The sequence below is a fragment of the Sus scrofa genome, unplaced genomic scaffold, assembly GCF_000003025.6.
Source record: "Sus scrofa isolate TJ Tabasco breed Duroc unplaced genomic scaffold, Sscrofa11.1 Contig1206, whole genome shotgun sequence".
In the NCBI taxonomy this organism is placed as follows: domain Eukaryota; kingdom Metazoa; phylum Chordata; class Mammalia; order Artiodactyla; family Suidae; genus Sus; species Sus scrofa.
Window position 1 is genome coordinate 1,049,391 of NW_018084833.1, and position 23,750 is coordinate 1,073,140.

The 23,750-nt window shown below is 66.1% G+C and overlaps 2 protein-coding genes and 1 long non-coding RNA gene across 6 annotated transcripts; 2 read left to right on the forward strand and 1 right to left on the reverse strand.

Moving 5' to 3' along the window:
* The first annotated feature begins 697 nt into the window (after positions 1-697).
* On the forward strand, positions 698-3,614 carry LCN10 (lipocalin 10). Its single transcript, XM_013989072.2, has 5 exons — positions 698-965; positions 1,609-1,748; positions 2,026-2,179; positions 2,333-2,492; positions 3,386-3,614. Exons 1-5 carry the CDS (start codon positions 855-857, stop codon positions 3,571-3,573), a joined length of 753 nt encoding a protein of 250 aa, XP_013844526.2. The 5' UTR covers positions 698-854; the 3' UTR covers positions 3,574-3,614.
* A 5,404-nt stretch (positions 3,615-9,018) lies between these two features.
* On the forward strand, positions 9,019-14,567 carry LOC100512700 (uncharacterized). 2 transcript variants are annotated; one of them, NR_045193.1, is given in 5 exon segments: positions 9,019-9,270; positions 9,787-9,827; positions 11,178-11,243; positions 12,030-12,104; positions 13,983-14,567. It is a non-coding gene; the product is annotated as an uncharacterized LOC100512700 (long non-coding RNA).
* On the reverse strand, positions 14,489-22,692 carry FAM69B (family with sequence similarity 69 member B). Of its 3 annotated transcripts, none has more exons than XM_003480637.4 (5): positions 22,407-22,692; positions 19,066-19,200; positions 16,331-16,438; positions 16,073-16,249; positions 14,489-15,805 (listed from the first exon to the last, which is right to left on the reverse strand). In XM_003480637.4, exons 1-5 carry the CDS (start codon positions 22,467-22,469, stop codon positions 14,993-14,995), a joined length of 1,296 nt encoding a protein of 431 aa, XP_003480685.2. In that variant the 5' UTR covers positions 22,470-22,692; the 3' UTR covers positions 14,489-14,992. The 3 variants fall into 3 exon arrangements, with proteins under 3 accessions (XP_003480685.2, XP_020936713.1, XP_020936712.1); XM_021081054.1 differs by lacking the exon at positions 22,407-22,692 and adding an exon at positions 21,546-21,754 and having other exon boundaries at positions 16,331-16,393; XM_021081053.1 differs by lacking the exon at positions 22,407-22,692 and adding an exon at positions 21,546-21,748.
* Positions 22,693-23,750: the final 1,058 nt, after the last annotated feature.

Genomic DNA, 23,750 nt, shown 5'->3' on the forward strand with positions numbered 1-23,750 from the left:
GGCCCTGGCTGGGAGGTGGGGGCTGGGCTGGAGCTAGCTGCTCCCCGCACAGGGGTCCCCATGGGCCCTGGGCAGGGGGAAGGCCGGTCTGCCTAAGCTGGAGCAAGACCCTGTGGAGGAAGTGTGGCAAAGCCCTGGGCTGGGGTGCCAGGGCATAAGGGCTTGACTTTCCAGGCTGCGGCTTGGGGGTAGAGCCCCAGAGGGCCTGAGCCTGTGTGTCCTCCTGTGTCCTGAGGTTCAAGGCCGTCAGGGGAGGTGGGCGGGGGTGGCCCAGGGGCTGCCTAGCACTCGCAGCAGGTCAGGTGCACCTGGGGCACCACACACATCATCCACATGCCCATGTGCACGCACGCACGCATGCACACACCTGCTAAGGGCATTGGGAAGATTGCCCAATGCCAGCGCCCGCACCGGCAGCCCCGTCTTCGCGGAGCCCCTGCTTTCCGTGTGCTCGTCCCCCTGTGAAGTGACTCAGGGACACCTTCTGGCCTTGGCCTCTCCCCCTGGGGTGTCGGGGGTGGGACTGAGGCCCAGGAGCCTCCCTGCCCACGGCACCGGCCCCAGGGAACATGAGGTGCCCAGGGGCCTGGGGGTGACCTGGGGAACAAAGTGACCCCCATCTTCCAGGCATCCCAGGCTGGCAGTGCCCACCAGTGGCCGTGCTGCTCCCAGGGCTGAGGGCAGTGGGGCTGGCTCTCGGTGCCCCGGGGGGCGGGGCAAAGCCAAAGCCCCCTTCCCCCCGTTGGCCCACCAAGCTGGCTCGAGGCTGCAGGTTGGCTGGACACCCCCGACTGGGTTGGGCCAGCTGGGAGATTTAAGTGCAGCGTCCAGTTGGCTGAGGAAGGAGGGCAAGGATGGGGCCGGGCTGGCTACTGCCCGTGCTGGGCCTGGCGCTGGTGCTGGCTGAGGGGTCCCAGGCACAGGAGCAGCTCCCTAGGGCATCCCACAACCTCAATTGGAGCAAGGTAAGCCTCAGGCCTCCAGGGCCCTAGTGGGGCACTCAGGCCACGGCGGCAGGGCTGGTTGGAAGAGCGATCTCTGAAACCACGGGCAGTGGCCAAGTCTGGATGGGTGGGCAGGAGGCTTGGGCACAGCCTTCTACCAGCCCAGTGGGCTGCACAACTGGCCTCTCCCTGAGCAGCCAATGGCTTCTTTTGGGGAGAGGCTGGGGCTTCAACACTCAGCTGAAAGCTGTGAGCCACATGGGCCAGGGTGGAGGGGCCCAGACAGGTGTGGCCTGAGGTTGCCCAGAGGTGCCAGGTGGGCAGAATGAGTACAGCATGTTCTGGAATAATGAGGCCACTGGCTGGGAGGATGGTTCTGGTGGGGGCGGCCACGGGCACAGGCTGAGCAGCCCGGGCTGGTGCCCAGAGCGTGGGCTGGTTTCAGGAAGACCCGATGGGGCAGGGGGCAGGGGCCAGATGGCAGGGAAGGGCCCCCACGCAGCCCACACGGTCAGGAAGCTCTGACACGTGGTGCCCACATCCCAGCTGCCTCCACGGCCTGGGGTGGCAGCAGGGCTGTGCTGGCCTGTGGGTTCTCGGGGACCCGGGGTGGGGCAGAACCAGTGCAGGGGCCCACACCCCATGCCCTGCACCCTCTCCGCAGTTTTCAGGGTTCTGGTACATTCTTGCCGTTGCCTCCGAGGCCCGGGGGTTCCTGCCAGGCCGAGACAAGAGGAAGCTGGGGGCTTCGGTGGTGAGGGTTCAGAAACCCGGGCAGCTGAAGGTGGTCCTTGCCTTTAACCGGTCAGTGGACAAGGGCCGGGCGGGGGTCCTAGCACCTTCTTTGCAGACCCCTGGGCCCAGGGAGGGGAGAAGCCAGACCCCCGGGTCAGCCGGGGAATCCCACAAGGCCTGTCCCCAAACCCTGCCGTCTGCCACTTCCTGCCCCTAAAACGCCAACAGCTGACCTGGGGAGAGGTGCCCGCAGAAACGGTGTTGGAGCATCTCCCCTGAGCCGCAGCCCAGGCCCGGACAAGAGCCGCCAGGGGCCCTCGCCTCGTGCTCACGGCTCTTCCCCCAGGTCCCAGGGGTGCCAGGCGCACTCGCTGATCCTGCGGCGAGATGGCAAGAAGGCGGTGTTCAGGAACGCCCGTGCGTACGGCCGTGGGAGAGTGGGGGGAGCCCACGACCCTGGGGAGGGCCCCGGCCGCAATGCCCCCCGACCGTCCTTCCCCGTGAATAGGGCCTGAGAGTTGGACGCCGGGTCACACGGTCAGGCCGCTGTGGTCCCAGAGCCTGCCTGGCGGGTGTGTGCCCGGGGAGCTGAGCCTGGGAGTGGGGGGGACCCTGCAGCCCTTCCAGACCACCCACTCCCGTGCGGGTGGGAGGGGCGGGGCGCCGGGGGGCTGTCAGGCGGCTCTGTGCTTCTCCTCCGTCCAGCAAGGGGCGTGGAGGGCTTCCGCGTGCTGTCCACGGACTACAGCGCTGGCGTGGTTGACCTGCGCCTGGGCCGGGCCGGCCGGGCCACCAAGACGCTGCTGCTCTTCAGTGAGTCCAGTGGCCGAAGCCCCAGGGGCCTGCAGCCCGGCAGAGCGGGGCCGAGAGGGCGCTGGGGAGACAGAGGCCTCTGCCCGTCCCCCCGCGCTCACCACTCGGTCCAGGCGCAGCCAGGGGACCCCGGCGACACCCTCTTCCCGGCTTGCCCGCCACCATCCTGCGTGTCCTCACCCGGGATGGGGGCAGCTCCGGCCTCGTCTAAGGGCACGGGTTCTGCCGTGAGGACCCAAACTCAGGACCCTGAGCACCTGCCCAGGCCCCGCCTCCTATCACCGCTGTGCTGGGCCCTCAGCCTGCTGTGCCCCTGGGTCCCGCCCGGCCTGCGGGGTGCAGCAGCAGGAAGGGTGAGGTGGGAGGTGGGGCTGGCTGATGGTGGGAGTGGCGGGGTGGGGCTGGGAGGAGGTGGGACCCTGGGTGAGGCAGTGGCCCCCCCGGGGTTGAGACCAGAGGGCCCTGCAGGGTAGGGTCAGAGCGGGAGGCGGGAGTGGGGCGGGCTGTTCACGCGGATGCAGAGGCTCCCAGGCTGATGGAGGTTTGGGGGGGCGGTGATAAACCCGGTGGGGTTCTGCCCAGGACTGGCAGTGGTTGGAGGGGGGCGGGAGCCCACTTCTGGGCTGGGAGAGCAACAAGCGGCCCTGCTGTGAGGCCGGGAGGGGGTGCTGGGGAGGCTCAGGTGGGAGGGGCAGCAGCCAAGAGTGGCCAAAGGGGACCGGGTGGGCAGCGAGGGCACTGCCTGGTGACCCTGACCCCGGCCTCCGCTTCCTGTCACCCACCAGAGGCCACCTCCCCCTCGGCGCACCTTGCGTTGCGGCGCGGGGTCAGGATGCAGGCTCACGCGGCCGGGACCAGGGCCTCCGATGTGATGACCCCGCTTCCGCCCGCAGGCAGACGGGACACGTCCAGCTTCCTGAGCCTGAAAAAGTTTGCGGACGTGTGCAGGGTGCTGGAGCTCAGCGACGCGCTGACCATCCTCCCCAAAGACGGTAAACGTGGCCCCAGACGCGCGGGCTGCCGGGACAGCACCGTCCCTGGCCCCACACCCATCCCGTGGGGGGCAGAGAGGCAGGGATGACTGGGGCCCTTTTTAAAGGCCTGAAGCCACCGTGAGGGCATGTGCGCACGCACACCCACCCCACCTCCTCGTGGCACCCAGAGCACCGATGCTGCGCGCCGAGCAGTCTCTGGGCGTGGCTCGGCCAGGGCTGCAGGTGCCTGCGTGGGGGGCATGGGCCCCTCGGAGCTGCTCCCACCCCTTCATTGCCTCCCGCCTCTCCGCAGCCTCCTGTGCGCACACCATCCTGCCCTGAGAGCGAGCCAGGACCCGGCGCTCAGCTTGCCGTCCCCTTAGACCCCAGGAACACGTTCCAAACGGCAGGTCTCAACATCCTACTACTTGTTGAGAGGGGTTGGCGATGCCAGGCCATTGACGGTGTGGAGCCCGGGGCCATGGCACTAGCCCCGAGGTCCTTGAGGAATGGGGGTCAGGGCGGGTGCTGCCTGGGCAGGGGCTGCTGAGCCAGGCCCCTCTGCCAGCCTGTGTCCTGTGGGTCCCACGGCAGAAAGATGCTGCCGTCCTTCACCTGCCAAATAGACCACAGCGGTCCCGTGGGGGCTGCTCGTGCCTTCCCTGCCGTGTCTCTGCCACGATCCCCGCGTTCGCCGACATTCTCCTCGTTCTCAGGAACATTCACGTGCGGGGCCTCGTGCTGGCCGTGGGGGGCGGGAGTGGGTGGGGGGGGCAGAGAACAGGGAGCAAAACAGGCAGACACTGCCAGTCGCTCTTATGAGGAGAGCTGGACCCTGGCGCCATCACCCACGCAGCCGGCCCAGGACCCTGAGCGGCAAGTGCAAAACCAACACAGGTCCCACCCGTGCCAGGCGGGTGGAGGGTCAGGGAGGGCTCCTTGGAGGAAGCGACCTTTGAGCTCAGACACTAGGGGCGATGGGATTTGAGGTGGTTGTGGGGGAGCGGGGCCTCCCTGGAGAGGGGAGAGGAGATGGGGCAGGGGAGGGTTCAGGGCCTCCTGGGGGGCCGGGCGGTGGGGGCAGGGCTGGGGAAGGAACAGGCGTCTTTAAGGGCTCAGAACAGGTGCAGCGCTCCTTCGCCTTGTCCTCTGAGCCGCCGCCCAGTCCCCCCTCTCAGCCACAACCGCTCACATCCCTTCTGCACCTCCAAGGTCTTCACCCGCCTCATGTCGCAGGCCCCCCCCGAGGCACTCATCCAGGGCATGATGCTGGAAGCCGGGGTCTCGGGGTCTGCCAGCTGCAGGGGCCCCCAGCATCGCACACGCCCGGGTGGACAGAGTGGTCGCGGACCTGAGGAGTCCCTTCCGGAAGGGGGCCGGGCGGCCCTGCAACTCTGCGGCAGATTCAGGGTGGCTGTCCCCAAGCACAGGTGCCAATGGCTCCTGTGTGTTGTCATTGTGGCTCTGTCCTCTGAGAGGCTTCCTTTTCACCTCTTCACTCACTTCTGCACTTCTGAAGAGGACGAGGGGACACACGCCGGGTGTCAACACCCTCTGCCCGGCTCCTGCCTGGAGAAGTCGCCCCGCGGCGGCCAAGCTCCCATCGCAGCCACACGACAACAGGGGAGGGTTTTCTGTGTTGGACTCTGCTGACCTCCAGGTGGCCAGGGGCAGGCCCACAATTCCTTAGGTATCAGGCCTCTTTCTCCAGGTTTAATGACCAGAATTTGGGGGCTCTCAGCCTTGTGGGCACCTCGAGAACCTCCTTGGCACCTTCACTTCTTCAGAGGTCTGACGGAGACATGGCAGCACAATCCCGGGTTGGTCCATACCCCGAGGCCGTGTCTCGCTGAGTCACCAGGAGTGGGCGTGCTCCCTTTAACGGCATGTCCGAGGGGAGACTCCCAGGCTGCCTCCCACGGGACTTGCTCCGCGATGAGAGCCCCCCAGATCCTGGAGGACCCATGCCCACCCCCCATACCTCTTGGGACGGCCGCAGTGCACTCACACACATACGCGCCCGTGCACATGCACACATGCGCACACGCACACACTGTGACTGCCCTTCTGAGCATCAGAGGGCGTGCACCAGGGCAGGTGAGAGGGGTGACAAGAGGTTGGGGCAGCTCGGCCATGTGGCAGGGGCATCTGGTGTCCTAGCAACATGCCCTTGCCCAGGGCATAGGGAGGATGAGAGGCCAGGCTGATGGCAGGGGGTCCCCAGGGTGCCGCCCGGGCCAAAGCCATTCCCAGAGCCACCTGGAGAAGACGGGGTCCGGGCCCTGCATCCGCCCCTCGGGACCCCGGGAGCTAGAACGCCCCCGTACGGAGGGGCTACAGGAGGGGAGGCCTCGGCGCACTCCTCTGTAAACGGGGCCTAGACAGGGTGACCCCAGGGTCCCACAGCTTGCAGAGGGTCCGTTGGCCTCGGTTCTCCATCCATGACCCGCTCTGCTCAGTCCTTGGAAAAGGCTTTCTGCCCCCTGAGGTCCTTCTGAGGAGGGGGCAGCCTGGGGACTTGGGGACTGGGGATGGGGGGTGCAGATGGTGGCAGAGACTGGACCACTTGTCCCGGAGAAGGAACCTGACCCTCCTGGTCGGCGCCTGGGGGTCCTCATTTGGAAGTGGGTGGAGTCATTGCCCTGCTTGGGGGGTGGAGGCCTCGTGAGTGCGCTGGACCCCCAGACAGTGGGAGGAAAGAGGGGAGGAAGAGAGGCCCTGGGGTGCCTCTTACCCCCCAGGAGCCGGCAGGGCCTGCTCCTTTGCCCCCTGGGCTCTGGTGGAACCACGGCCTCGAGGACCCCAAACGGAAGGTGTGGAGTTCGTTTCCTGGCCCTGCCTGAGGCTGCAGTGCCGGGGCTGACCACGAGGGGCGGGCTTTCCCCTCTCTGCTCCGCGTGGCAACTGGAAGAGGGAGGGGACCCTGTGGTCATTCTGGGGGTTCCCCTGCCCCTGTTCAGACGTGCCCCTTATAGCCTTAGCCTCCAGCCCACAGTGTGAGCTGCTCAGAGGCAGGAGGGGGCTCTGAGACCTGCTGTGGTCATTTGGCTGCAGCGCCCTGGGCACTCGCCCAGGACTCACAGCCCAGAGGGGCAGATGACAAGAGTCAGGAGAGGAGGTGGTTGAAGACCAGGCGACAAGCACCGCCGAGGCGCGGCCTCTGTCCACCAGCGCTGAATAGAGTGTTGGGTGAAGGAGAAAAAAAAATAGCTTTTCCTGCTTTGCCAGGCAAAGGAGGTCACAGCAGGCTGCTGCCCTAACGACGGTGTCCGCCTCGGGGAAGAACTGCAGGGAGTGTTACAGCCAAAAAGGAGAAAAACAGGGCTTCAGATAAGAATCAGGACCGGGGGTAAACATGCCTTCTTCTCTCTTTGGGGGAGTCTCAGTCATCGAAGCTGGGGGTCCGGAGGTCTCGGCCGATCCTGGCGGTGTCTTCCGGGTTATCGCCTGGAGTAGCGGTACGTGTCTGGGCAACAACGATCAGAGATTAGAGCAAACTAGGAAAGTTCCTGAAAAGCAGGCCATTGGTCAGTGCAGCCCCACCATCAGCTGCAGCACAGGCCCCTCCCTGGCCCTCGCCCTCGGCGGCAGAGAACTGGCCGAGCCAGGACTCGGGGGATGCTCCACGGGGCAGGGCAGGACAGCTCTGCTCCTGGCATCTGCTGCCCACACCTGCCATTCGCTAGTCCAGACCCGATGTCCTGGGTCCCAGCTCTACCACGGGGCCTGGGCAAGCGTTTTGACCCCAGGCCTGGATTCCCCCGCGGACTGGGCAGACGCGACGCTCCCGTCCCTCAGCACTGGGTGACCGCAGGTTCAGGGAGATGGAGCAGATGGGAAGCGGGAAGGGGGCGCTCACTGAGGTGCAGCCAGCTCCGGGGGTCGTCCCCTATCTGCTGAAGCAGCCATGTGGCCACAGCGCTTGCTAGGCAGCTGCTGTGCCCTGACTGTGTGCGTGAGGACACGCAGCCCTTGGGGAGCTGCCAGGGCCCAAGCCTGCTGGGTTGGGCAGCGGGGGAGCCGCCTCCTGGGCTGGGAGCACCTGGGGCTGGGCTGGTGTCAGTGTAGCTCCCGTCCTGCCGTGTTGGTCTGGGTGGCCTGTGCTGGGCGGGAAACAAACCCAGAGACACCCCCCACCACCTCCTCAGCCTCCTGAGCTCCAGCTCTGACCAGAGACCCTGCCCGGGACGAGGCGGGACCGTGGGAGCTGAGCTGGGGTGTGGCGGAGCCTGGTAACGCTCCGCTGCCCCCCCAGGAGCTGTTTGGGAAGGTGGTACCTCACCACTGCCCCCTCCATCTGGTCCCAGCGCCACCAGAGGGCAGGGAGCACCCGGCTCCCACCATCCATGCCACCCACACCCAGTTCATCAACGTGGTCAACGAAAGCATCACATCTGACTCGGAGCAGGACAGCCGGGGACAGGGCCCCGGGGGGGGGGGAGCCCGGCTGCCTCGAAGGGCCCCGGGGACCCCCTCCAGAGTTTGGGAAACTTCTCTTTCCTGGAGAATCGGGTCTCCAGCTTCCCAGCTGGTCTCCCTCCCTCCCTCTCTCCCTCCCCTCACTCCCCTCCCCCTCTCTGGCCGTCAGGTGGGAGGGTCCTGCCTTCCCCCAACCAGCTCAGCCTGTCCCCTGGAAACCAGGCCCCAAGGCTCTCTCTGTCGGCACTGTGCTTCTGAGGGGAGGGCACCCCGCCTTCGACTGGCACTGCTGGAATGCTCCTGGCTAAGAGGCCGAAGGGACCGCCGGGCCTTGGCCCACAGGGTAGCCCCGGGAGGCAGGTCTGCGATCCCCACGCTGTCAGAGGGCAGATGCGGCTAATCACAGGGAGCCCTGCAGGATTCTCAGTGGAGCCCCCACTGCGATGTCACACTGAGGGGCGATTGCCAAATTAGCAATAACTTAACCTGTGAGAAGTCTCAGGGGACTAACGAATTCATGGCGTGTCCTTCCTGACCCCACCTCAGAAGCTCCCATGTAAAAGGAAGCAAAATGTCGCTCCCCAGTGCCGCCGGGCAGCCCTAGCCCAGCGGTCAGCGGTGGCATCTGGGAGACACCTCCTGGCAGGGTGAGCAGAGTTCCCTACAGGAGATGCTGGGGCGGGGTGCAGGCGGGAGCATCTCAGCCAGGGCTCCCAGAAATCAGGAGGCCCTTCAGCAGGGAACAGAGAGGTGGCCCCAGCTTCACGATGCTTGGGGACAGTAACTGTAGAAGACGTTATCCGGTGCCTACGTGCCCTTCACAAAAGAGGATGCGCGCCGTCCTGCTGCCCACGGGAGGTAGATCCCACGCTACAGTCAGAGGCCTCAGGGGTCCGCGAGGATCGCCCCACCGGCTCGAGACGCACGTGCGGGCAGGAGACGGGACCTCCTACGGGGCTTCCCGGGCTCTGGGGCGGGACGCGAGAGGTGAGCCCGACCCAGGTCAGGAGGCAGCGCGGTGCGGCCGGGAGGCTCCGCTAGAGGGCGCAGCTGCGGCGGCGGACCCGGGGCTGGAGCGGATTGGGCCTCGCGAGCCGCCGTCCGCGCTATAAAAGGCGTGGCGCGCGCTCGCATGTCCTTTCCGCCGGCGGCGGCGGCGACGGCCATGGCGGCTCGGCGCGCGCTCCGGGCCGGAGCTCGCATCCACGCCGTGCGCAGTGCCCGACTCCTCGCGGCGCTGGCCTGGGGGCCGGTGGCCGGAGCTGCGCTTCCCTGTGCGCCCAAGACCTGTGTGTTGGGGGGTGCGCGGCGAGGTCCCGGCGCCCCCGCAGAGCATCGCGAACCCGGCGGCGCTCGCCGCACCCTCCCAGCGCCGAGGTCTTGGGGTACGTCGAGGTAGCAGTGGTTTGATGGGCGAACCGGGGCGGTTCACAGGTAGGCTCCCCCTTCGTCCACGCGGCTCCTTCGGCGGGAGTCCAAGGGGAAGAGCCTCGCACGCTGCCGCTTTCCCTCCTTGCGACCTTGAGGAGGTGCCTTCGTGTTGCTGCGCCCCCCTGGTTTTTAAACGGATCGTCACTGCTTCCTGGGCAGCGTCCGCGTTCTACGGGGCGGGGGGGCTGTTACACGTAGCGCAGCGCGCGTGAGTGCTGCTGCCTCCTGGTGGAAAGGCGAAGCTGCACCTCAGCCCCAGTCCCTGGGTCACCTGCGAGCTTCGGCATCTTCGTACAGCGCCACTGGTGCCCTTGGTTTTCCCCGCACCCCACGTCAAGCAGGGAGGAAGAGGGGAGGTGGCTGGGTTTGGCTGTAGGCCTGGAGATCGAAGGCCGCCAGAGGAAGCCCGGTGAGGACCTTTTTGTGAACTTGTCAGGTTCTGACAAAGTGCGGGTTTCTGTTTTCCTTAGAGTTGGCCTGCGGGGACCAGAGCCACCTGCCGGGGTCTCAGGTGAGTTGACACCTTGCTGCGGGAGCAGGTTACCCGGAGTGTAGTTGGTTGAGGGGTTTGGCAGCGTCTGTGTGAACCTCGTGGCGGGTGGGTCTGCAGCCACGCGGTCCGGGAAATGAAAACGGGAATTGTTGAGTGTTGCGTACACACTGCCCCTAGAGGCGTTGCAGATGTGGCTGCTGTGTCACATTTGTGTCGTTAGGTGGCAGAGAGGAGAGAGGCTTGTCTACGCCCAGTGTTCTGGCTGGTGGACGTCTGGATGATTGATAGTCTGACACGTACCTGGGTGCTGGCTGCTGGGCCTGCCTGCAGGCCACCGAGGCCTTTCCTGCGAAGCTCATTCTTTGCTCGGTCTCGGCTGGCCTCAGATCTGGAGGTTCTGCCTCTGAGGGCTGCTTAATTGAAATAATTTGAATCATTAGGATCAAAATGTTACAGAGTATTCATGTGTCGCTGGGGCGCTTCTCAGAGCAGAGTTGTTCCCTTGTCTTAGACCTTGATGGGCAGCTGCAGCCAGAAACTCCGGAAATGAAGTTGCCTGCCTCACACGTTACGCAGACAGTCCCGCAGGCCAGCAGTGGGCGCTCTCTCTGGACTGGGAAGTGCTGCACTGACGGGCAGTGTTAACTTCGCTTGAACAGCACAGTGACTCCGTCACGCACACGCAGCCTCTGTGCTCTTCCCTTTGGGTTTGCCTCGGCCGCGGAACACAGTTCCCTGTGCTACGCGGTAGGATCTTGTCTCTCAAGGCCGCGAGACTTGAAATTCCAGAGCTTTGTTTTCTCTGATCGCCTGGTCCCGGTGTGCTGCTCAGATCTGTCATCTATCTGGTACCTCCCTCAGCTCTCCGGTCGAGGGGAGATTTCTGAGGGCCCTCTTGGTTCCACTGTGATCCCCCAAGTTCATTCAACCCCCACCTGCGGGGTGCCAGCACAGGCGGTCCAAGTCCTTTTTAATTCCCAGTTTAGGCTGCCCCTGGGCGGTCTGAAGATTGACTCTAGAAAAGGTACAGGATTCCTTTGTCAGCAGCAGCCCTCGTTAGCTTTTTTTTTTTCCGCTTTGCTTTTTAGGGCCACACCCCCATCTGCAGCGTACGTAAGTTTCCAGGCTAGGGGTCCCATGGGAGCTACAGCTTCTGGTCTCCCCCACAGCCACGGCAACGCTGGATCCTTAACCCACTGAGCGAGGCCAGGGATTGACTCTGTAACCGCATGGTTCCGGGTCATTCGTTTCCACTGTGCCACAGGGAACGCCCAGCCTCCATGAGCTTTAGGTCCTAGCAATGGTAAAGCAGGCGGCCAGCTTTTCGTTTGCTGATTCTGAACCAGACGTCTTTGTCGTTTGATCCAGGAAGGGCAGTGACTGGAGGCTCTGAACCACAGGCGAGAATGACCCGCCCTCAGGATCCAGACCACGGTAAGTGGTGTGGGGCCTGGGGCGGGGGCAGGGGTGCTGCCCTGCAGGTGCCGGACCTGCCGGCACCACGGCTGCAGCTGCTCTGCTGCACCTGTGACCTTGGGGCAAAGAGGAAGCGGCTATTTCTACGCTCAGTGCTCCAAACCTGGGCACTAAGAATGGTTTGTAGCCAGACATTGCTGAGAGCTGCCACGAGGGGGCGCTGTCCCCCGTGTGCGGGCCTGTGGCCTGGAGCCCCGGACCATTTGTCAAAGCTTGTGAGCCTTGTGTGCACACGGCCCACTCTGGGCACAGTGGGATCACCTCGGAGGGCGTCTGTCCTGGTTCTCCGGTCGGGTCGGCCTGGGGAGGAGCGCCTCCCTGCTGGGAGCTGCTGGGCTGGGGTCGAGGGGCCCAGAGCCCCCTGGTCCCGGAGCTCGAACTCTGAGGGTCCTTGGCCAGGAGCGGGTCCTTCTGGAAGGACCACCGAAGGTTGCCTCCTGGCGTTTGTCCTGCTGGCGGGGTGGGTCAGGCCTCTGGAGCCTTTTGCGGAGTGACCGCAGCCCTGGAGGATGACCGTCCAAACCGGGACTGTCCCGACACCCTCGCAGGGGGAGGGGAGGGCCCTCTCAGTTTGGGGCTTGAACAAAAGCTTTAGGTCAGGGCAGTTTGTGTCCCCCCGGGGCACCTGGTGGGTGGAGGCCAGGGGTGCACAGGACGGCCCCACACGGTAAAACCACAGGGCGACAGACCCTGCTGTAGAAAAGTCACTTTCGGGGGGATTCACTGATGGGGTTCACTTCTCAGATCCGTGGGCCCAGCTCGGTCCTGCGTGACTGGTCCGTGGGACAGACCTGCAGATGTGGCTCTGATCCTGGACAGGTAGGTTGGGGGGGTGCGACGGGCTGGGGGTCTGCAGGAACCTGGTTGGGGCCGTGTGCAAAATGATGGTTTTGGGGGGTGGTCAGTGATTGGGCCCCGGGGGCCCCAGGAGAATGGAGGTGAGGCCCCGAACTGGGAAAGGTGCTGCCTGGGGTCTCAGCATCCGGGTGGGGGGGGCGGTGGGCGCCTCCCTGCTGCCCAAGCCATGCTGTGCTGAGATGCCCGTCCAGGTGCAGCTGCCAAGATCAGGCCCAGGAGTCAGGGCGGCAGGGGGTGGGCGGCTTTGGCACAAGCGCACAGTGCCCCCTCCTGGCTGTGCCTTGAGGGGTGAGAGTTGGTATCTCGGGTAGCTGATGATGGAAGCCCCGTGGCAGGAGTCCACTTGGTGAGGCGGGAAAGCCTCAGCTGACCTGGGCCACCTCACCCTGTTCGTGGGGCTGGGCGGTTCTGGCTGCAGCATCTGAAGGCTGAATTGGGCCAGAAAGAACCGCCTCCGGGATGTCACTCTGGCTGTTGGCAGGAGGCCTCGCGTCGGCAGCTGGCTTCAGCAGAGCTGGTGAGCCAGCCCTGGTGCCGTCAGGGAGGGGACCACACAGGAAGGCAGGGGCAGGTGCTTCCTGCCCCATCGGGGGAGCCTTTATCTGCTTGATTCTTTTAACTGACGTATAGTTGATAAACGATTCGGTTTATTCCTTTTTCTATTTAAAAAAGTTTCTTTTAAAGTATAGTTGACTCATGATGTGCCAATTTCTGTTAATGTAGTTGGGTTTTTTTTTGTTGTTGTTTTTTTTTGTGTGTGTTTTTGCTTTTTAGGGCTGCACTCGGCATATGGAGGTTCCCAGGCTAGGGGTTGAATTGGAGCTGTAGCCGCTGGCCTGAGCCACAGCCACAGCAATGCTGGATCTGAGCCACGTCTGCGACCCACACCACAGCTCATGGCAATGCCAGAGCCTTAACCCACTGAGTGAGGCCAGGGATCAGACCCGCATCCTCATGGTTCCTGGTGGAATTAGTTAACCACTGAGCCACGACGGGAACTCCCAGCATGGTTGGTTCTTAATCCAAGTTCTGGGAGGGTGTGCTTCTTGGTGCTGCCTCCACAGCATGTGAGAGTTCCCAGGCTAAGGGTTGAATCGGAGCTGCAGGTGCTGGCTTATACCACAGCCACAGCAACGCCAGATCCGAGCGAGCAACTCATGGCACCGCTGGATCCCGAATCCACTGAGCAAGGTCAGGGGTCGAAACCCGTGTCCTCATGGATCCTAGTTGTGTTCATTACTGCTGAGCCATATTGGGAACTCCCAGTGAGTGGGTTTTTTTTGTTTTTGTTTTTGTTTTTGTTTTTGCCTTTTAGGGCCACACCCTCAGCATATGGAAGTTCCCAGGCTAGGGGTCCAGCTGACAGCCTATGCCACAGCCACAGCAACTTGGGATGCTTAACCCACTGAGTGAGCCCAGGGATCAAACCCACATCCTCGTGGATCCTTGTTGGGTTTGTTATCACTGAGCCGCGACGGGAACTCCAAGTGGTTTTTTAAGAGGATGGTCACCCTGAGCCGTGGGCTACTGCGAAGTGACTGCTGGGGTTGTGTGGACTTGTCCTTGCGCACCAGTTGTCTGGGGCTGGTCAGCGGGCGTGGGGCCAGGGTGGCTGGAATTCCCAGAAGTGGGCAGAGAGGAGGACGGGTGGTGCCACGTCCATTTTTGAGCCCAGCTTCAGGGGCAGGTTGTAGGGGCACTTGGGACCCCATCCCGGTGGACCCTGGCTGGCGGATTCCCCTAGAAGCTGGGTGCCGAATGGGGGGCCTGGGCCTGATGTGTGGGGGTGGGTGGGGGAGAAGGCTAAGGAGGCCCCAGCCGTGTCCACTTTCATTCCAGCAGCCGCGCTGTCCTGAGGCCCACCAGCCAAGGAGAGGAAGCTCAGCCAGCGAGAGGACAGTGGTCCCGGCTCCATCACCAGGGCGCGTGCCCACTGTGTTGTCTGCAAAGTCAGCTGTCCTCGGTTCCCATGGAGCCTGGAGCCAGGAAGCCACCGCCTGAGCCGGCACCCCCTCCAGCGCGCTGGAGATGACGGGGGCAGCGGAGCTGGGAAGGCAACCCCCGGAGGAGGCTGGGTTCTGCATGTGCCAAGTGCCGCCTGGCAGGGGCAGTGGCTGTGGAAGCGGAAGCAGACGGGTCCAGGGACGTGGCATGTCGTGCGGGGACTGTGCGGGGCCCAGGAGGGCGCCCCTCGGCCGGTTGTTCCTCCAGTGGCCGTGGGGGTGCCCCCTGTCCTCACCGTCTGGGTTACCTCGCCCGCCTGCCCGCCCCGAAGTATCTGGGATGAGATTTAAGCAGCAGTGCCAAGAATGTGGACCTTGCAGGTGACACTTTGGAACATGGTGTTTTAAGCAAAATGGAAGGATTTAATGCCTTTTTCTTCAACGAGAAGGGTGTCTAGAGAATAAATGGGTCTTGAATAAACTGTTTTGCGTCTTCCTGTCTGATGAGCCGAGGCCCTGATCTGGGCCTCAGCGGGGGCGGAGGGGCCACAGCTTGGTGGGGGCTCTTTCCCGCTGGGTGTTGGGATCCAGCGGCCCTTGAAATGAGCGACAGGAATTGCAGCCTGGGCTGCCTTGTCTTGAGCAGCCGCCCGAGCGGTGGGCCAAGGGTGCTGATGCTGTGACCCGGGCTGGGGGCGCAGCTCCTGCTCCCCTTGACCTTTGCCCCAGGCGTGGCCCCACCCTGCCTGCGTGGCTCCAGGGCTGGGTAGGAGGGTCAGGCTGGTGTCCGCCCCTGGCCCCCAGCAGGTGTCGCTCTGTCCAGGCTGGGCTGGGGGCGCCAGAGGGGCCAGGGCGACTATTTACATCTGTTCCCCGGGCTTCCCCTGTGCGGGCAGCTGCCTGGCCTCAGGTGTACCTGCTGTCCGAGATCTCCTTCCAGAGCAGGCTCTTGAGGTGGCTCAGCACCAGCGAGTGGTGCGCCTCCACCTGGCTGGCCAGCCCGCTCAGCGTGGTGCACGTGCGCAGCTGCTTGCCCAGCTCGGGGCGCAGCGCGGCGGGGGCGCCAGGCAGCAGGTAGTCCCGCAGCAGCTCGCACACCTTGGCCAGGTTGGGCTGCACCAGGTCGCCCTTGCACTGCCTCATGAGCGTGTCGCACGGCGCCCGGCAGTCGCGCCCGTAGGTGCAGTCGGCGCTGTGCTCGCAGCGGCGGCCCCGCAGGAAGCGGCGCACGGCGGCCTCGGGCGCCACCTGCTGCAGGTCGGCCATCCTGAAGTCGTACTTGGCCGTGTAGCCCACGTTGGCCAGCGTCGTCTCGCACATGTAGAAGTTGCCGTAGGCGCCGTGGAAGAGGTCCTCCACGAACTCCAGCAGCCCCATGGCGATCTTGGCGCGCCAGGGCCAGGCGGGCCCCAGCCACTGCTGCAGGGCCCCGTGCAGCGCCGGCGGCAGCAGCGGGCGCAGCAGGGGCGGGAGCGTGGCCCCCGGCCAGGAGCTGAGCGGGACGCCCTCGGTGACGTACAGGTCCCCGCAGTAGCCCAGCAGCCGGGACGCGTGCTCCTTCTCCTGCAGGGACAGCAGCAGCAGGAACTCGTTGCGCTGCAGCAGGGCCCACACCGACTTGGCCTCGGCCAGGGACACGCGGTTGTCCTTGTTGAAGTCGGCCATGAGAAGGACCCGGCCGACCAGCGCAGGCAGGGACGGCAGGTCCCCCAGGTTGGCCTGAGGTTTGGGGCCGTGAGAGAGGGGGGCTGGGCGTCAGCCAGCTGGCAGCACAGCAGACCCCCGCGCCTCCTCCGGGAAGCCCACCGCGCCTCTCCCCCTGGGGGTGCTGCTCACTTCCGGCCCTTGGCCTCCCCGCTCCCGCGTCCTCCCTGCTCCCCACAGATGCCCCTGGGGTGGGTCCTCAAGCCCGGACCCCCGGCCAGCCTGGGGCTCCCCCCAAGTCGCGTCCTGCCCTGTGCGCAGGACCCCAGGGGGGCCGCTGACCTTGAGAAAGCTGAGGGTCATCTCGCGGAACTCCTTGATCGAGGTGCCCCGAGAGGGCTTGTCAAACAGCACCAGCTCCCGCCGGGGGGCCCCGTCCGACCCCGCCTTGGAGTTGAGGCTCTCCTCAATGCCACACTTGATGGTCACCTCCTTGCCCTGCCAGAGCCCACTGTACACCTGCGCGGGACCACAGGGCTCCTCGCGCTCGGTCCCCGCCTGTCTCCCGGGAAGGACCCCGCCCGACCCCGCCGGGCTTACCTGCTGGCCCGGGACGGAGGAGAGGCAGGTCCTCCACTCCACCTGGTGCAGGTGGCACAGGTCCTGGCAGATGGAGCCTGAGATGATGCCTTTGCGGAACTGGTCACACTGAGGAGGGGCAGGACGCCAGGAAGTGGCCTGGGGAGGCAGGGCCTCCTCTCTCGGCGCCCCCCTCCCCCCCTGCCGCCCGCAGGGGCCTCCCATCCCCTGCTGCACCCTGGGCGGGCAGGCAGGGGCCCCCTCACACCGGCCATTAACCCCCCCGGTTCTTAGGCTGTAGCACTTCTCAGAAGGGGCCCGGACCCCTGCAGCCGGCCATGCCCGAGCCGCTCTGCCGGCCCTGAGCGCCCGCGGGGCTGGCAGGGGCCTTACAGTCACCAGGTCTGAAACTGCCTCCCAGAGTCACCAGCTGCCTGCCAGCTGTGCCCAGTGACCTGCGAGATGCCAGGCCTCCCGTGAGCACAGCTGCCCCTGAGCAGGCGTCTGGCTCTTCCTGGTGGGGCCCCTGCCTTTGCCCGGCTGACCCGGCTTCCGCTACCTGACCGTGCCGGTCGGCGTGCGGCCGGCGTGTTCGTCTAAGAGGGAGGCCCCTCCCCGGCCTCGGCGGGAAGCCCTCAGGCGGCTGGAGGTCGGGCTGCACCCCTGCCGGCCCCTCCCTGGCTCTAGACAGAGCCTTGCAACCCCCTGTGTCCTGGGGTCGGGACGGACGCGAGCGGGAGTGAAGCCGGAGGGGACGGAGTCAGCCCCGCAGGGTTGGGGGGGAACTGTGGCGTCTGGAGAGGGTGCTGGTGAATCCTGGATGCCCATCGCCGTTGCCATGGCGCCCAGGCCGCGGTGGAGCCCCTCCCAGGAAGGAGAGGGAAGGGAGGGTGCAGAGCACAGCGCCACCGTGTGGGGGGAGGCGGCAGGGCCGCCCGCGCACCTCAGGCCCGGGCTCACCCACGGGAACGGAGCCGTGAACGTGGAGGTGGCCTGGAGTCTTGAGAATGCCGGCGGTTCACCGAGATGGAAAGACTGCCATCCCGCCGCCTTGCAGGAGGCCCTCCAGCACAGGGGGTCTGCTCGGATCCCCCAAAACCGCAGAGCCACAGGGCCTGGGGGGGCAGTCTGCCTAGGAAAGCAGGCGGCAGGGCCATCCAGGGCCTGTGCCGGGAGGGGCCTGCCCTCCACACTGCCCGCAGGGCTGGGGAGGGGCCCCCACGGGAGCGGAGGGCGTCCATCGGCCCTCAGCCGACACCTCCCCTCCTGCCTGCAGACAGGATGGTGCAGGGGGCCCAGCCAAGCACCAGAGCTCCATGGGCACCTGACCCCGACGCCTGGTCTGGCTTCCGCCCTCCCACTGGGTGCCCCTGGACAAGCTGTGGAATCTCTGAGAAGGCTGGCACTCCCCTGAGGCGGGCAGGTCTCCTCTGGGAAGGAGGGGGTGTCCCCACGGCCCTGGGGACAGGCCTCAGGAGAGCTGGGCCCAGCAGCCCAGGAGACCCCCCCCTCCACCCTGCCAGTGGGAAGGCCAGGGCCCTGTGGGAAAATGGAAGCTGCAGGTCCCCTGGTGGGGGGGGGCACATTCCTCCTCTGCTCCCCCACCCCCACCCAGCCCCTCCATCCTCTGCATGTTGGGGGGCAACTTCGGGCACAGGAGACGCTCAGAAAACACCTGGCTCTGGCCGCCTGCTCATTGCACATACTGGCCGGACCCCCACCTCCCAGGGCTGGGCCCCCGCCCCATGTGCTCTGCTCCGGGGTGTCCCCGTAACTGTTGGAGGGCAGGGCCGTGTGTCCCGCGTGGCTCAGGCCTGGCCCCTGCAGGCCACCGGTGCACATATCTGGACAGGAGGCCCCAGGCCTTCACTGCCACCCGCAGCCGGGCGCTGCAACCTCTAAGCCCGGCGCTGGCCTGGCCCTGGGGGGGCACTCCCAGGTCACGTCACGTGAGACAAGGGCTCTCCCCTCTCTGGACCCCTGCCTCTCTCACCGCCACCTCTGGATCGTCCCAAGTTTGGCCCTGTGGGACCTTGGCCGGAACAGGCCCGCCTGAGCCCTTCCTGGGCACCACGCTGTCCCCAGGAGAAGCGGCCCTCGCTCTGCGAAGGGGAGACCCTCCAGGCCGCAGCGGCGTGAGGCAAGCAGACAGGTTCCTTCGCGGCTTCCTGAGGCCTCCCAGGCCCGTCCCTGGTGGAGCAGAGGCTCGGGACCCGGGTCAGCCGACCTGGGCCCCCCGCGGGCCCTGGAAGGCCGACAGGAGGTTGCCAGGGCCCCTTCACTGGCATCACTTCCCCATCCAGCGTCACGGGGTGTCAGCAGAAGTAGTGGGTCGGCCGGGTGTGCACGCCCAGGAGCACACGTGCGAGCACACACAGGCTCACACGCACCCTCAGGCACATGCACGCCGTGGCTCCAGCAGCAATGTTGGTGCTGCCTGCGGGCAGGAGGCCCAGCAGACCACGCTCTCCAGCCTCCTTGGTGGATCCCCGTCCCCAGGAGGGGCCTGCAAGGCCACCAGCGCCTGCCTGTCCTCCCAGCTGCACACCTGTCCCCAGCCTCCCACCTGTGCTCCACGCACGGGGCACCTGCCTGGCCTCCCCTGGCCTTGCCCACGGCCAGCCAGAGACAGCCCTGCAGGGTGCAGTTGGCATGGGGTAATCCATCTAAAATCCCATCAGCTGGCACCTCTGAGGGCACCAGAGCGGGCCGGGGGCGTGAGGAAGGCCACAGGCCGGCCCCGAGGCGACACTTACGATGACCACCTGGCAGATGTGCCCGCGGCAGAGCTCCGCGTAGGATGAGTAGTGCGTGTAGGCCATCCAGCTGCCTGCGAAGACGCCCAGCCAGACCAGGAAGACATACTTGACCCTGAGGCCCGGGAGCCGGCCCTGCGGGCGGAGGGGGCGCGTGAGCAAGTGCCATATCTGGGAGTGCTGACCCCACTTCCCGGACCCCAGCTTTTCTGCTGGGCCCTCTGGGCAGGCCGCCATGCACGCGGCCACCCAGCAGCCTCTCTCCTTTTTCCCTCCACCCACCGGGCGCTGGCAGGGGCCTGGTGGCTCTTAGACCTTTAAATCTCACAGGAAGGGGAAAAAAATGTCAAAAGGAGGGGGTTACAGCGTAGACGACTCTTTATTTTGCTGAATGAAGATATTTTGAACAATTTGTCCTCCTGCCCTGCCCTCGGTTCATCATGACATTTAACCTGTGCACAAGGTCAGGCTGGAGAAGCACTGACCCCTGTGCACTGTCCTCCTGCTGGGGGACATTTCCGGCTGGACCAGGGCTGGCAGGGAGCTACTGATGCAGAGGGCAGGGCCCTGGTGGCACAGTCATCCCAGGAGCCTTTAAGAGACCCAGCCTCACACGCCCACGTTCACAGCAGCCAAAGGGTGGGCACAACCCACGTTCATCAGCAGATGCCAAAACCAAATGCCATCCATCCACATGGGGGAATATTACTCAGCCATGAAAAGGCAGAGAATCCCAACACTGGCCGCGACAGGGATGGCCCTGGAGAAAGAACAGCGTGTCTAGTGCAGTGAGCCAGACGCGAGACAAGCCCTGTGTGACCCATGCAAGCAAGGACCTGCAGTAAAGGAGTCAGGTCCCTAGAGACAAGCGGCTGGTAGGGGCTGGGGGGGAGGGGAGAATGGGGAGGGCATGGTGAGTGGGGGCGGAGCTTCGGTTTGGGAAGATGAGGAGGTTCCGGGCCGGCAGGATGGTGGGGATGGTTGTAGGGCATGACTGTGCCCCTGAGCTGTGCCCTTAGCAGGGGTGAAGACGTGACATTTGCGTGAGGTTTAACTTGCCGCAGCAAAGAGCAGGGAGGCGCGGAGAGGACGCGCAGGCGCCGGCTGCCCGGGGTGGGCCAGGAAGTGCCCTATGAAGGGCTCGGCCCCTCGGCCAGGTCTCCCAGAGCCCCTCGCGAGCTGGGTTGGGGACACTGGCTCTCCCATCCAGCCCTCAAGCCCGGACGCAGGGCATCAGCTTCCCTTGCCAGCTGCCGCCCTGGTAAATCACAGGCCTCCCTCGCCGGATGCTGTCCAGCTGATGGCACGGAGGTACCAGGCGCTGTCCTGTGCAGGGGCTCAGACACCCTGAATGGGGAGCTGGGCCCCCGGCCCAGGAGAGCAGGAGGTGGGGGCTTCAGCCAGCCCACCCCTGGAGGAGGAGCCGCCCCCCCACGTGGGCTAGGGAATGGCTGCGATCCCGGTGAGTCCTGGGTTCTAGCCACCTGAGGGGCCGGGGGCTGGTGCCCAGAAACAGGGCCAGTGGCTCCCCACAGGGGAGGGGGCAGCGGCCTCCAGCCCAGCCTGGCAGCTGGGGTCACTTCGATGGTTCTTCCAGGAGGGGCACAGGCCCCACCTCCTGCCGCCCAAAGGGCTGCAGCGGGGGAGTCCCAAGAGCTCCAGGGGCCGGCTCAGAGCTCCAGAGGCCACTGAAGAGCAGGAGCGGAGTGGGGGGACAGGGGTGGCTGTGGGGCAGAGCGAGGAGGGGCTGGGCCTCAGGCCACCGTGTCCGCTGCTGTGTCTGTTTCCGTCAGTTTTGTTCAAAGGAAAAAAACAGGAAAGCGGAGCCGTGTGCGCGGGGCCAGAGCCGGGTGCCGCTCGGGCGGGACAAGGCCAGGGCTGCCAGCTGCCCCAGGACCCCACCCCGAGGCCCTGAGGATGGGCGCTGGGGGTCCTGGGGGTCGGCCAGAGCCAGCCCTGGGCCCAGGCTTCACAGACGGGCCGCAAGGCCCAGCCCAGACACAGCCCCTTCTCCGCCCAGGACCCCCGCCTCCTGTTCGGGGACCCTCAAGTGGCGGCCTCTCTCCCAGGACACCATCCACTGGGCGGGCACTGACCGCCTCCCAGGCGGCCCTTCCTCGGGGAGTCATCCCTGCCCCCCACCCCCGCCACCAACCCAGCCTGACCCCGTGGGGCCCGTGTCCCACAGTGACCTAGCCCCTAGGGCGGCGAGGGTCTTTCTTACAGTGGGTCCTGCACAGCTGCTCGCCTACCCCAGCCAGCCCCGGCTCCCTGTGGAGCCACTGTGGTGGGGGGCGTCATTCAGGGGACAGTGACAGCACAGTCGAGGGCCGGCAGCCTCGGTCGGGGCCAGTGGCCCACGTACACCATGGCCTCCACCCTCAGCGCCCACCCGGTGTGTGTTTCACAAGCAGGGAAACCGAGGCTCGGAGTCCCTCCCTACACTGCGGGGGGTGCTCAGACCCACCAGAGCTGCTCACCAGTTCATGTCCATGTCCTGGGCTGTGCTCAGGGGCCCGACCCCCAGGGTCCAAGACCCACGACTTCGGCCTCCCCTGCAGCAGCCTGGCCATGGCCCTGGCGCCCCCTACCCCGGGGCCTGGAGGACACTCAGGCCCTCAGCTCCGCCTTGACCACGCACCCCCAGAGCCTAGGCAGGCAGGGAGGGCTTCTGCCCTAGCCAGGCACCCACTTCCCAGCTCCCACCCTTCCCCCCGCCCAGGGCACCCCCCGGCCTGGCTCCAGGCTGAGTCTGGGGAGGCCGGGAGGTGTGGGCAGCTCTGGCCAGGGCTGTCTCCTTCCGCCCAGTTGCTGGGGTCCTAGGCATCGAGGTCGTAGGTTTGGCCTGGATGACTGGAGACTCAGCCCACCCGAAGCAGAGGCGACAGCGTTCTGGGCGGCTGGCACGCCAGCAGACAACAGGGTCCCGAGAGGGACAGGGATTTGTCCAAGGTCACTGTGGGGTCAGGGCATCCTCCTGACTAAGCCTTGGCCGGCTGGGGGATGCCCCAGGGGGCGGCCGCGTCCTTCTCAGGGTGCTTCGCGCATCCCAAGTTCTCCATCACCTAAGGACACAGCTGACCTTCCAAGAGAAGGAGAGCGAGCGGACTTGGGGTGGCTTCTGGGCCTGCGGGAGCGGGGCCAGCCGGTGGCGGGGTGGGGGCCTTCTTCAGCCTCCGAGGCGGGGGCCGCCCCCCTACAGCATCCGCTGGCCCAGAACCTCCGCTCGCCCACCCACAACCTCCGCCCCGGCCGCCGGTGCCCTTCCCGCCCCGGGCCCCGAGGCCGCTCGCCGCGCGCCCCCGCCGCGGCCCTGGCCCTGAGGCCGGGCGCGCGCCTACCTGCAGGCCCTTGGAGAAGGGGCAGAAGAGCACCAGATGCGCCAGGCGCCGCAGCCGCCGCATGGTGGGCGCCGGCCGGTGCGCGGGCCCGGCTCCGCTCGGCCTCAGCCCCGCGGGCCGGCCCGCAACGGCCGCCGCGCCTCCTCCCCGCCCCGCGTCAGCGCCGGAGCGCTCGCCTCCGACGGCCGGGCGGGCGCGCGGGGGCGGGGGCGCGGGCGCGGGCGCGGCGGGGGCGCGCGGCAGGGCGGGAGCGAGGACGGAGGGCGCCGGGGGCGCGGAGGGCCGCGGAGCTGGGGGGGGAGGGGGCCGCGGCCCCGCCCGCCCGCCCCTCGCCCCGCCCGCCCGCCCCTCGCCCCGCCCCCGGAGGGAAAGGGGAGGAGGGAGCCGAGGCCCCGCCCGCCCCGCGCTCCGCCCCCGCTCCGCCCCCGGAGGGAAAGGGGAGGGGGCGCCGAGGCCCCGCCCCCCGCGCCGGCTCCCGGGAGCCGAGGCGCTGCCACCCGCGGGGTTGTCTGGCGCGACCCTGCAGAGCGGAGGCTGGGGATGGCGCCGGGCAGCCTGCGGAGGTCCCACGGAGGGCCAGGGAGCCTAGGGAGGGGAGCGTTTTGGGGCGAGGCCCCGAGCGGGGTCCCGCGCCTACCAGCCGGGTCTGGAGGGGCCGTGGACCCTGCGGCAGCCTTTGCCTCGTTCTCCCGCTTTTTAAAGAAATACAATAAAATGCACCTTTTACTGGGCAGCTCTGCCAGTATTTACACGCCCAGCCCGGTGCTCCCCACCACTTTCAGGCTGCAGACCCGTACCCCCTCTTTTTTCAAGGCCTCCCGGCGGCCCAGCCCCGTAAGCTCTGCCTCGTCCCCTGCGCGGCGCCTAAATGGAATTAAAGCAAACAGCCTTCAGGTCTGGCCTCTGTCGCTGGGCAGAGCGCCCTGGAAATTCAGCAACCCCTCCTTGCCAGCTGGGACTCAGGCCACCAGGCAGGCACCAGCTTGATCAGCCAGACACCCCAGGGCCCGTGGAGATGATTCTGGCTTCCGGGGTCAGGAACAGAGCTGCCCTGCAGCCTGCAGTCAGGCCTCTGCGGGAGTTATCATTTTCACTGGGGAGCAGGGAGGTCCCGCGTCTGGACAGGGAAGGTTTAACTTCAGCACCTCAGCTGCCAGGAGCTTCTGGCTGCAGCTTTTCCATCTCAGCCCAGGGGTGGGGGTTCTAGTTGTACCACGTCCTCGGCAGCGCTTGCTAGTGGCCGTTTGTAAATTCTAGCCTTTCTAGGGAGTGTGCGATGGTGTCTCTTTGTGGTTATTTGAATTTCCCTAAGGACTGATGATGCTGAAGATTTTTTGTCTTAGT